Source organism: Vigna umbellata, chromosome 1, assembly GCF_029865625.1.
Source record: "Vigna umbellata cultivar VRB3 chromosome 1, Vumbellata_1.0, whole genome shotgun sequence".
In the NCBI taxonomy this organism is placed as follows: Eukaryota; Viridiplantae; Streptophyta; class Magnoliopsida; order Fabales; family Fabaceae; genus Vigna; species Vigna umbellata.
In genome coordinates this window covers 9,115,236-9,129,498 of record NC_142165.1, presented here as the reverse complement: position 1 = coordinate 9,129,498, position 14,263 = coordinate 9,115,236, and the positions used below count along the sequence as shown (strand labels likewise).

The window sequence follows — 14,263 nt, the reverse complement described above, 5'->3', positions numbered from 1 at the left end:
TCACCCTTAAAATAATATCATTATAATTCTAGTTCTAAATTATTTAATAAATAAACATAATATTTCTAAAAGAATATATTTTTATTCTTGGACTTCGAATTATCATTTTAATGGAAATAGTTTTTCTTTATTAGAAAAAAAAAATACTAAAAACTTATAGAATAGTATGAATGTTATAAGGTTACATTCCTTATACTTTGAATTTTCTCTTGATTTAGTTTAAAGTGAAACCTATTACAGAGTATGAATATCTCCATTTCAAAAACTGTTTCTAATTATTAATCAAGAACAATACATATTTTTCTCTAACTAATTTGCTCATATAGAAATCCTAACTTAGAAAGCCTAAAGCACAAAAAATATTAGTAATTTAGTTAAATTGTATAACGGATATACACTAATTTTAACTCTTCTATTTTATAAAATTACTAACTAACGGAGATACAAGACAACTAATTATATAAAAATTTAAAAGCCATATATAGTTTCCGGGAAAAAAATTACACCATAAAACAATATAGTGTATTGAATAGAAAATGAATAAATTAAAATCGAATAAAAATGTTTTGAAATAGAATATTCATTTATTTATCCATTCAATGTCATATTGGTATTGACGATCTAGTATGATATATATTTTATGAATAAGATTACTTAAGGAACTTTATTTGCATAAAAAGGAAAATATGTTATTTAAATATAGATTTATTTAAAAAAGAAACTAAATGCATATAAGAATGAAGAAGTTTATTAAATGCCACTTAACTAACATCATCTTATTAATGCCCATTTTTAGATTTACTCTTTCAGCATCTAGGACAAGTATTTTAGAGTTTTTTTTAGCAACGTTGAATCTCTCAAGTGAGTTGAACAAATTGTTTAATCATTTGTGTTGTTATTTTCTTGTACCTAAAGTTAGAGCATACATCTAATTAATGGTTTAATTGGGTTGATTAAGCATCAAAAGCATGTTTAAACGGATAATTTTGAAAACTTTCATTATAATATTTTCATCTAGGAACGTTTTTGTGAAAAATATCTTCATCAATAAGATTAGAACACGATAAAAATTACGATGCCTAATTATGATAAATAATAACCTTAATTGTTTTTTTTCTTTTTGAAAAATATTGTCAATTTCCTTTCCAAAAACTATAGTTCTTTAAACTTGAAGATGTTGAAAAAATAACGGGATAAATGTTTTTTTGGTTTCTTAACTTTTAGTAAAAATTGAAATTAGTTTATTTTCAAAAATTTGATTCAATTTAGTTCTTTAATTTAAAAATTGTGTATATTTAGTCTTTTTAACTAAACTTTGTTAGGTTTATTTGATGTTTTAAACATGTTTCGTGATAACATTTAAGTTGTTTATATCATTTGACACATTTTTACTTCAATGTTAACTAAGAAACACATTTGAAACATCAAATAAACTTAATAAAATTTGATTAAAAAGAATGCTACAAAAATAACATAATTCAAATGAAGGAACGGGAAGACCTAGGATGTAAAAGATCATAACATGAGCAGTAGATTTGGACTCTTATATACCCACTCGTGTGTTACTTCATTGTGATATATATAAGATCCATTTGTATAGATATCATCATCTACATCTAAAAAATTGTATGCTTTGTAAGAAGTTTGTATAGTTTGGAAAGAGGTTTTGATTAATCAAAAAGAAAAATCTACTTCAACTAATATTCCTTTAAGCACAACCATACATAACATAGAAATCAGACTCGAAAAATCTAAAGTTATTTCTCTTTCCTCTTCAAGTTTACCTACATGATACCGGAGTAGACATAATCTCCACCACCAGACAAACATAATGTTTTATCCAATACACGAAAGTCCATACTATAATTTTTTTGTCTCTCAATTTACTTGCATTGCACAATGTATATAAAGAACTAGGCCATTATATCGGCAATAATGAGTCAAACTATTATTTGCCATGAATCCCCTATTAAATAATCATACATTATGATAGAAACAACTAATTTTAATATGAGAACTAAATTGGTCCAAATTTAAAATATAAACTAATTATAATTTTCACTCAAGATTAACGACCAAATCCAAAAACAATTACATCTTGAAACTCAATTGCACCTTATGGGCTGTACTAAAAACAATGTAAACAACAAATAGTTTTTATCTTTAGGATATTGTTCCTTACACCACCACAGTTACTAACGGCACCAACTAACAAGAGAAAAAGATGCAAACACTCTTTAACAATGTCCTACAATCATTATCGTTGTCCTCACTGCAGAAAAAAAAAACTCATTCCAAAACATATTTCATGTGTTTTATAAAGTTTTATTCAAAATATATTTTATGTAAGAATGTTCCAAGTGAAATGTTATTTCTGAAAGGCATTATATGTGCTCAGGAAAATTTATTCTAGAAATATTATTTTGAAAAACATACTAATATATTTCATACGTTCCAAAATTTCTGTTCTGAAAATCATATCCCAAAAATGCTGTTCCAGAATTGTTTTAAAGAATCTAAAAAACTTATTTTGAAAAGTCTCAAATTGGAAAATTACTTTTAAAAATTTAAGGGGATGAACAAATCATAGGCGTGCAGGAAGTAAAAGCCTTATTTTGCCTTTTGAGCATTCAGAAAGAAGGTTTCGGTTGATTTGATTTGAACGAAATTATTATTTGTCACGAGAAATACATATTATATTTATTTTCTTTTTCTTAAATATTTGTATAAAAGCAGTAGAAAATATTTGCTATTAATTACAAGGAAAAAAAATTGACAATTTTTTCACAATAACTTACCTGATACATTTCAAATATACGAACCAATAAAATAGTAAAATATATCATGATCCTAATTATAATCATTACATATTATTTTAAAAGTAAAACAACATTATATTAAAAGATTTGTTAACATTTTTTCTTAGGAAAAACGCAACTAATCATTCTTCTAATTTACACAATATTCAACCAGAAACAATCTGTTCTCAGATCTCATCTCTTTTGAGGGGAGTTCATGATGGCAATTATGCCCTAAATTTGTATCTCTGATTAGACATGAATTAGCAATCATCACCCAATATTATTTTCTTTTCCTTTTTTTTTTCACTATTCCACGAGTCACTTTCATGCTGAATGGGATTAGGAAGCTATCAATTTTTCTCTATTTTCTTCCGCTCCTCAATCTCCGCAAGGTGCTACACAACGTGGCCATCACAAAATCATTATTCAGGATAGCTATCAACCAAAAAAAAAAAAGAACCCCATCTTCAGCAACATAAATCAATACATTAAGACCAAAATTAAATAAAATTATCATCACAAATAATGCTTCCACACCCTTTAAAATATTCAATTTCAAAATTGGCCACTGTGGATACGAGGGACAGAGAACAGCTCAAACAATTGTTTCTTTTTCTTTGTTGCCTATGTCGACGTTCGTTAGTGGTTACATTATACTATATTCCCATGACCCCAATTGAAATGTTCTTGGTTTTAAAGAGAGAGAAAAAGAAAGGTCAAATCTTTCGTTAGGGATTATGTCATTATATCTCACCATCTAGGTCGGGTTTCTCGACGCAATCAAAGTTGAACATTAGAAAAAAAAAAACAACCTTTTCCAACATTACAAGTAACGCAGCAAAATTTGCATCTATGCACCCTATTTGTCTATATGTTGAACTCATGATCTTTTAAATCACGATTTATGGATTAGTGCCTATATTGGGCATAGGTTCTGTGCAATTTATAAAGATTCGTGGTGCTATAAATTATCCTCTGACCAAATATTTCACCTGTTACATTAATTTGAAAGCATGCAAATGCAATATGTACAAGCTGTCACTTATCCATATTTTAATGAAATTGGCATGATTCGCGAGGCCTGAGCAACGGGAAACTGGTTTGAAATTCAAAGGGTGAAAGTGGAAAAGAGAGAAAGAAAAAGGTTAAAAAGAAAACAAAAAGGAAGGTGAGGACATGAATAATTAAAAAGGGAAGAAAGGAAAGAAAGAAAAGAGGGTAATGATTGATTCTACATGGCATGGTGTGTGGTGAGTGTGGTGAGTGATAACCTGGAAAAGAAAGAAGTGGGTGAAGACTCAGTTTCAGAGAATTGAGAAACAACATTATTATCAATGGTGGGTCTCTCTGCTATTATTATTCATTTCATTACCCTCTAATCAAAAGTAGGTTACACAAGTTAAAAAAACTTCCATTTACTCTTAAGATTCAACGTCTGCATCTGCTCCTACTCCTTTTATCATTAATCTTTGCTTCACTCTCACTTCTCTCTCACACTTTTCTCCAAAAACACACTCTAAAATAAAATAAAAATTTAGCACCATACATTTTTACATTCATTTAAAACAAAATATAAAAAGATAAAATATTTATAAAAATATAAATTTTTATATTTAAAAAAATGAAAAAGAATAATATTTAAATATAAAAAATTTAGATGTTTCAATGAAATGAATATTTTTAAAAAGAAAAAACTTAAACGTGTTTTTCTTATATTTTGATGTTAAAACTTTAAAAATAAATTAATATTATCCTTTTAAATAAAAACATTATTTTTTTTATGAATACTTTAACTTTTTATACATTTATACGGTCAACACGTGTATTTATTTTTAAAATTTAAAAACTAAAATATATTAAAATTTGGATCAGATAAGGGTTTAAATTTAAAAAATTGGAAAAATTACTCTTCGAGTTGTTTCTTTGAGATATATTTGCTTATGAAAGCATTTGTGTCCGTATGGCAACCAACTATATATATTTATATAGATTAGTTCATTAGATTAGAGATTTTTTAATGGTGCAGTTATTTTGAAAGTTGCTTGTTTCTGAAGTTTACGATCAGAGACAAACATGAAATGTCAAAGAAGAAGAATATTCCAAGCATAAGGAAGATTATCAAGGAGGCGGCTCAAAATTGGTCGGATCATCACTGTCAATTTTTTTCATTTGGTCTATACCAAGAATATTAATATTTCCGATTATACTGTAACATCCAATTTCAAAATCACCGAGAAAAAATAGGTATTGACTTTTAGCTTTTTCTTATTGTGAATTTTTTTATTTTCTAAAAAATTATAATAATTGTATTCTTGTATTCATTTATGTTTTCATGGAAAACAACGAAAAAAGAGAAGAAAAAAGTTAGGGAGGAAGCGCTGAAAGCACGTTCTGGAAATGAAAAGTAACAAAAAATGGCTAAAAGAAAAAAAAAGAGAGAGAGAGAGTAAAAGCAAAACCAACGGTCCCATGCCATGTTGACTTCTCACCATAAAAGAAACAACAGAAAAATAAAAACAAGAATAGACTGATGACGTGGGCAGTGCACGATGATTACACGTGTCATATCAAAGAATGCGTAAAATTTGTGGCCCGACTAAACAACAACCTTTTCTCTCTCTTCATCTTTTCAAAAGTTGGTAAGACATTGGCACCCATGGTTTGGCTTATGTTTTACACTGAAAACATATAGAGAGACGCAGAGCGAATCTTCCATGTTTCTAACGCACTCTTCTCTCTCTTCTTACAACCATTACCAGAGCATGCACATCATAAACCATGCGTTTTATTACGCTTATGTCCCTTCCGTCTTTCTTAATTCACATGTCACTGCCCTACTCAGACATTATCATCATCAACAACAATAATAATAAGGTTTCTGAATTGGTCGTGTCGTGTCCATGGCTGTGTCCAACGGCGTCGAAGCAGTGTTAGAGTTTCTGCGGAAGAATGGCTTGTCGGAGGCGGAGTCCGCGCTCCGAGAAGACATCATCGAGAACACCGACCTCGGAAACTTCGACTACGAGAAGTTCTTCTTCCCCATGGTCCCGCCGCCGCCGCCGGTCAGAGTCCGATCCTTCTCCCGACAGTCCGAGTTCGCCGCCGCGGATGACGACGACTCCAAATCCAGCTCGGACGAGTTCGTCACCATCGATTCTTCCACTTCTCGCGTCTCTTCTTCAGGTACTCCAAATTCAAATTGAAAATGAAATTCAAATCAAGTTTAGTGCTTATTCTCAATTGCATGGGTTGATAAGTGATTGATCACTCTCTGTTCTATGTAACGGAGACCTAAGCAGTTACTGTTTGATGTTTTCCACTCCGTGCTGCTAGTGCTACTATTGAATTGGATGTTTTTTTAGTTTTTTTACACTTAGGTGTTTTCAATTTGTAAATTAGGATCGCGTAATTGATCATCTATATTTGATTTCGTGTGTTTGGTTTTGTTGATCACACAGCTCAATTGCATGCGTATTAATTCAGCATTATACATATAGAACAATTCATTTTAGGGGATGCAGAGTATTAGTGGTTTCGTACTGGAAAAAAAGTGCTAGTATTTAATTTTTGTTAGAAATACACGATTTAGCAATCCGTGGAAACATCGATTTCTTTGAGTGATGCCATTCACGAATATTCGAGAATGGAGCATCCTAAAACGTAGTTGTTTTTGCAGAATTCGTAAATCCATATGGAATCCGTTCCTCGTCTCAGACTCAGAATGATTCGGAGTCTTCGTCTGAAAGATTATCTCAGTTTGGCACAGCACGTGATTATCACGATTTTGATATGCAAAATGAACCGTATTGGTATAATGAAAAAGATGAAGACTATTTCATGACTCCTAATTTTGAAGGGCCAGACTATTTTGCGTGTCAGAGTGAAGATAAGTTTGTCATGACAGCAGAAACGGACAACCAACGGGACAATTCTCTGCATCTTGGTTCCAACTATGAAGAATTTCAACTAAAGGGGAATAGTGATGGTGGTTACATGGACAAGGCATGCCTTGATAATCATTTTTCTGTAGTGGATGGAACTGTGGCTCATTCAAAAGGGTATTGTTATGTTGATAACAAGGACCAGTTTAAAGGGGAATTAGAGGGTAAGGCTGAGAAACCCAGTGTTGCCTGCAGTTGTGAAGTTCCATTCTGCAAAAGCAGTCCTGGTTCTGGAGGTTCTTGCAGTCTGGATCCTACAAACTTCGGCTACCCTAACTTGAAGGAAATCCATCTGAACAATTTTCATTTGGGGGTTGTTGGGGACATTAACTCTTTTGATTCTACTTCAGAGCTAACTCTGGATCAAAGTTTTGACCACTACACTAAAAACGACAGCAGTAAGGAGTACAAGGGTCCTTACGACTTAACTATCGAAGTTACTGATAAAAATCTACCAAATGGACTTGACACCTATAAAGCACAACTTGGTGGAGAATTAACTGAAGACTGTCAAGATCCAGAGCTTGCTGCAGATGGAGAGGATACAACTGATGATGAGCTCTTGAAGTATACTCAAGAGGAAGAATACGAAGTGTTTGATCTGAGAATTATACATAGAAAGAACAGGTTTTGAAAGATGATCTTGTGTCTTAAACTTTCGTTTCTAACAAATATTCCTGGTAATGCTTGTGAATAAGTTGATTTTGGATGTGTAGAAGTTTAGGAATTATTAGAATTTGAAATTAAATGCCGCTTTTTTCATTTATAAATTTCTTAATTTTGAGCCTACAACTTTTCGTAGTTGGCATTAACTATGTGCATGATGATTTGGACTCCGCATTTATTTCTTATGAAATTTGAATTGTGGCTTTGCACTTTTGCTCCTTATGTGTGTTTAGATAAACTTACGTTGTATTTGAGTATGATTTGCTATGGTCCATTATTGCATCTACAGGACTGGATTTGAAGAAAACAAGGAACTTCCGATTGTGCTAAATACAGTCTTGGCTGGAAGGTATTATTTGACCGAGTATCTTGGTTCAGCTGCCTTCAGTAGGGTTGTTCAGGCACATGACCTTCAGACAGGGATAGATGTTTGTTTGAAGATTATTAAAAATGACAAAGACTTCTTTGATCAAAGCTTAGATGAAATCAAGCTTCTGAAACTTGTCAATAAGGGTGACCCAGCTGATGAACATCACATTTTGCGCCTTTATGACTATTTCTACCATCAGGTATGTCTTATACATCTGAATTGATTTCGTAAGGTATGCAAATGTTCAGTTCAAACTATATGCAAAATTATACTTGCTTATCAGGGAAATTATGAACTATAGAGCTAGAGCACAAATAAATCTTTTTCATGTAGCTTTTAGAATGATCTAATGGAAATTTATCATTAGAATTTATTTACATATCTTTTCCCATTCTGTCCAGTCTTAAGTTGCTTATATTGAATCAAAATTCCACAGGAGCATTTATTCATTGTAACTGAACTTCTGCGAGCAAACTTGTATGAATTTCAGAAATTCAACCAAGAATCTGGAGGGGAAGCATATTTTACATTAAAGAGATTGCAGGTTTGTTCAAATAGAAGAAAAGTTTGTGTACCTATTGCACATGATTATTTATTCAGTTGTTATATTGCTAGAGATAGTTGTCTTAAGCGCACTGTTGATCCTTCACAACTTTGATGATCACGAATACCTGTCTCCTATTAATGCATACCTATCCATTATTGGATAGTTAATTCAGCTATTTAAGTAGAATTGCTTCTTGCCAGAAATAGTTAAGTTTTTTAAATGATTAGATTGTTGTTATTTGCAGATCATTACTCGTCAGTGTTTGGAAGCATTGCAATACTTGCATGGCTTGGGAATTGTTCACTGTGACCTGAAGCCAGAAAACATTCTAATCAAAAGTTACAAAAGATGTGAGATAAAGGTTATTGATCTTGGAAGTAGTTGCTTCCAAACAGACAATCTGTGCCTATATGTACAGTCCAGATCCTATAGAGCTCCTGAAGTGATGTTAGGTCTTCAATATGATGAGAAGATTGACATATGGTCTCTGGGATGCATCTTGGCGGAGCTATGCTCTGGGGAAGTATGTTCTAATCTGCCTTTTCTTTATGATATTAATCAAATACAGTTTTCTCTGGTTTTAACATGAGCAAGGAATTTGCTTTTCTTTCATACAGTTAAATCAGATTTTCAGTTGGTAAGATATAGTTGTGGAATAATTTATTTTCAAATATCTTTTTGTTACTTATCCTGAATTGTAATCTCTTCTGCAGGTGCTGTTCCCAAATGATGCAGTTGTGATGATCCTGGCACGCATAATTGGAATGTTTGGTTCTATTGATATGGAAATGTTGGTGAAAGGACAAGAAACGCACAAGTACTTCACCAAAGAATATGATATTTATTACATAAATGAGGTTTGTTTCCCCTATTTTTTTCCTTTGCATAGCTATTCCTTTTTTTACAGATTTGTCGTTTGTGTGAAATCTTAGGTGAAAAAACATTCTATTATGGCTGCCGACTTCTTAAATAGTGAGAATCATCATTTAAACTCAGTATTGAGATTGCAATGCAGAGGAAGAAAAACAGAGAAGCAAAAATAGTTTGTGTATTATCCCAAATCTGCATAATGCAGATACAGATATTTATACATTAAGATTATAACAAAATTAGTTATAATTCTATCTAATCTATCAGTTATATCAACAGAATAATACCAAACAGAAATAATAAAAAACAAGATATTAAATCCTAACAAGATATTAAATCATAACAAATATTAAATCCTAACAAGATCATAACAAATATTAAATCCTAACACGACTGCTGGTCACATTTACTCATTTAATTGGAGGGGGGCAAAATTTTCTCTTGTTTCTAGAAGTGTACTAACCTGATATGATCTAGTTAACACGAGAATGTAGCACATTTTGATTTTCTTTATGAGCCCTGATTAAATCTTATATTTACCAAAAGAATCTTACATTCTTACTAATCCTCATTGTGGTCAGTATCAAATCTTCGAGGGGCAATCTGTGAAATTCTACTATCTTTTCTCAGACTATATTAGCAACGTGAAGTTGATGTGAAAAAAAACTGAGAGGGATTAGTACGTTTATTTTAAGTGAGAAAATACAGTAATTGAAAGAGGAGTATAGATATGTACTAGTTTGTCTGCAAATAAGGATAACAAATAAAAGGCCCCTTCATTCATCGACATAATTAATTTTTAACTGTTAGATGGATAATACTAGAGTTTCTTTTATCCGTTAGAATTGAACATTTGTTAGAAAGTTTACAATAACTTAAAAACTCTACTCCAACAAGCCAGAGCCCCCTTGATTACTACTTCAATTAACATAGCTAGAGAGGATAAAGCAGGTGGAAATAATGCTAAAACTCACATTTCTTCGTATCCTCATTACCCAAAAACAACACCTTAAAATAGCCTACAGCTACTAGCCTGTTGATGATAACCCTATAGGTCTAATGATCTAACTTCAGAAAATAATAAAAGAAAACACAAAACAATAAAATGTTAATTAATTGCAATAATTTAGCCCCATCTTTGAAGTTTGAACTACTGGAGGGTGGGTCTGTTTGGATTTCAATTCCCAAACCAACTTTCGATTTTCATTAAACACTGCACCAACATATTTGAATTTTTGTTTTTTCAGATTAAGTTAGAATGAAATCCCAGCTCAAATTCTAATTCACTTAAAAGCTACAATTGACTTAGAAGCTAAAATAAGTTGGTTTTTTTCGACTCTAATTGAATTCAACTCAACTTAATTTCCTAACTGCATTTCAAACTCACACTCAGAGTGGGTGAATTTGGATTTCAATTGAAACTTCCAAACCAACTTTTAGTTTTCATTAAACATTGTGTCAACATATTTAACACTTTTTCTCATATCAAGTTTAAAAAGAAATTTCACATCAAATCCCAATTAACTTAAAAGCTCCAAATAGTTACTTTCTTTTCACTTCAAATTCTAATTAACTCAAAAGGTACAGTGGCTTACTTTTTTTTTTTCAACTCCTGTTGAATTCAAACAAACACTTAGTTTCAGGCCTAGAGTCTCCATCCTATCATGAATCCTTCTAAATTCTATTTCAGTTGTTTCCAACCAATCATTAATGTTATACACTCTACACAGGAGACTGATCAACTGGAGTTCTTGATTCCAGAAGAGTCATCGTTGGAGCAGCACCTGCAGGTTACTGATACTATGTTTATCAACTTTATCAGATACCTACTCAGCGTCAACCCTAAAAGAAGGCCTACCGCAAGACAAGCACTAAAGCATCCATGGCTTTCCTATGTTTACTAATCCTTTCTCTGGTGGAAAGTTCAGTAATTCCATTGGAATCATCCACATCTCATGATCTCTTCTGCTTATATTATGCATATAGCAAAGCTTGCAATCACAATTTTGGTTTGTTTATAGGCACACCAAGTGTCACTGTGTCATTCTGTATATTTCCTTTTTGCCTGTTGATTTATAGTTTGCTCATTGTACAGAATTGCTTCCCATTATTTTTTTGCCTTCCACGAATGGAGAGGTTATCAGAATAACATTTTCTTGTCACTCCATTTGGCTCTAACATGATATCACATAATACAGGGGTTACATGAATTCAGTAGATTTGGATTAATTTACTTTCTTTACAGAAAAAAAAAATGGAAGTTTCTCACTGATCGATGCTGCTAATTCAGAGGCCAGCCTTTGTAAATGTAAGTTTCATTCTGGCACTGAGTTTGGTCTACTGGTTAGAGGCTCAAGTAATTTGCTTTAGATCAGATATTCAATCCTTACTTTTATGATATACACAAAAAATAAAAAATTCTCAAACATGAATATTTTTATTTATTTTCTTATGACACATGAATTTATCATTATTTGTCACTTTTATCATATGTTTTTCAATTTAATTATTCAGTTTTCTAAATTTTATTCTATGTTCAATTTACTTCTTTCCTCTTTTATCCTAAATTTCAGTTATTAATGCTCTTATCTTTAACTTTAAATGACTTATTATTTTACTTAGCTGTTTATTTCAAACGATCACCTTCTTTACAATTTTAAAAAATTATAACCGTGTTTAATTTCATGTATATTTTTTAAATTCTGTTGACATAATTTCAAAATCACTTTTACTAATATTGCTGTAAAGTCTACTTTAAATTTGTATGTTATAAATGTTTCTCAACAACATAAATTTATTAACGAATCTGTTAAATATCTTATGTAATATACTATTATACAATTATACAAGTATATATATATCAATCGAAGTGAATTTTAAAACGTGCGTGATATAAATTAATATAAATTTAACTTCAGATATATTTATTGTTTTCAATAATAGAACATCAAGTCTACCATATTGTTGATAAAAATGAAAACTATTTGAATATAAGTACTTCATTAATAAATTCAATTTTACATGATAGTGGGTATTTTTAAAATGTAGAATTATACAGCAGCAAAAATGTTGATTTATTTATCTAAAAATGTGAAATGTGGAATAAATTAATATAAATTTAACTTTAGATATATTTCTTGTCTTCAATAAAAGAACATCAAGTCTACCATATTGTTGATAAAAATTAAAATTATTTGAATATAAGCACTTCATTAAATAAATTCAATTATAATAGTGGGTATTTTTGAAATATAGAATTATACAGCAGGAAAGTGTTGATTTATTTATCTAAAAATGTGAACTTTGCTATCAATGAGCCATTATCAAGAGAATTGAATTCATAAAATTTAATTTCGAACTTGAGAAATCTGTATGTAATGGCATTAATTTCTATTCCTGATTTTGAAATTACATATATAATTGTAACATCCCAAAATACAGTAATCACCATAAATCAGAATTAATTACAATTAACAGTAATCACAACCAGTCTTTGTATTAAATCAGATTCACAAAAGCCTAAACGGCCTCAGTACAGGGAACGCTTATAAACGCATACAAAGGAAAATCCAAAACGGACGTTCTTATATGCACAAAACAACGTACGCAAAAAATAGGAGAATACATGAATAAGACGAACGGCCTTACAAAATACTTGGCCGAACGTTCTTTAAGCACTAACATTTACAATTCCTATTCTAACGAGCGCCTCTAAGGCTCGGCCTTCACTTCAACCTCTACCAGATTGGCTTCATCCAAATTTTCTTCTTCCAGCACTTGCTCAAGGGATGCACCACCATCTGCTCACATCCACAACGGATGATCATCACATTTGGACAAGACGGATATACATGAACAGTAGACAACACAATGGAAATGCAAGGGTAAGCTTATAATATTTAATTTATACAATCAACACATACAGTTACATTTCAACACACACATACAGCATGTGATTCATCAAATAATAATCATAGAAAAATGTAATATAAGACAGACCGTCCGGACTGTATGAACCATGTAGTTACAAGCGTCCTTGCACCCGAGTGGTGTAGTAACTGATCAATCTCCCAGCTGCCACTCGAGGTTAACCCTATCTGCCCGAAGTACTCAATGGACTAGGGTCTCCTGCCATTCCCACGCATGAATACCCCCTTCTACTTGAAGAGGCGTATCACGGAATATCAGGATGGACTGCGAGGCTTAACTTATCCAGGTTCATACTTTACCATTCAATATTTCATATTCAGCACATCTGAGACGTTCCTCCTTGGAACGCTCGTTAAAATCCACTTCCAATTATTCATTCAAAATATCATTCGCCCATAATAACCAGTTCTCTTTATTCACATTTTCATTCAGTGTTCCATTCTCTTAACATTAACAACATGCATCCTTTAATCAATTAAAACGAATGTATTCCAGTTTGTTTGACCACACGTTTCTGAACAAAAGAAACAAACTCTTTTCCATTTACGGACGTTAAGAAAATCTAACATATTTAAATGAAATTGAATTTAGAAGATCAGTATAATACTTAGAAGATTTGGAGTACAAGAACTTTATGTTGAATAAAGAGGATAAATACCTTACAAAATGACTTGGATAAATAATCAGAGTAATTGTAAATCAGAAAACAACACTTACTGTCAATGACCGAACGTTCCATAAATAACCGTGGACGAACGCCAGATACGTTCGCTCAGAATTCAATAATAAGGACGAGCGTTCAGTTATAAAACTGAACCCTACTTGGACGAACGCTGGGTCAATGACCGAGCACAAATCAGAACGAGCACTTCGGTATAAGACCGAGCGCCAATTGGGACGAACGTTCAATACAAGGACGAACGCTCTGTAGAACGAACGTTCGACACAAGGTCGAACGGCATTAAGGACGAACGTTCGACTTAAGGCCGAACATCATTGATGACGAACGCTCGACTTAAGGCCGAACGTTATTGAGGACGAACGCTCGACTTAAGGCCGAACGTCACGTATTTATAAAGTTTCAAATATTTATCTATACTGAGCTGAACCGAACGCTCATTCACTAATAATGGGGACG

The 14,263-nt window shown here is 31.8% G+C and overlaps 1 protein-coding gene across 1 annotated transcript; it reads left to right on the top strand.

The window, feature by feature from the left end:
• The first annotated feature begins 5,460 nt into the window (after window positions 1-5,460).
• LOC124848025 (Protein kinase superfamily protein) lies at window positions 5,461-11,357 on the top strand. The gene is made up of 7 exons (XM_088093539.1): window positions 5,461-5,984; window positions 6,478-7,369; window positions 7,698-7,977; window positions 8,215-8,322; window positions 8,570-8,848; window positions 9,039-9,182; window positions 10,926-11,357. Exons 1-7 carry the CDS (start codon window positions 5,702-5,704, stop codon window positions 11,097-11,099), a joined length of 2,160 nt encoding a protein of 719 aa, XP_087949665.1. The 5' UTR covers window positions 5,461-5,701; the 3' UTR covers window positions 11,100-11,357.
• Window positions 11,358-14,263: the final 2,906 nt, after the last annotated feature.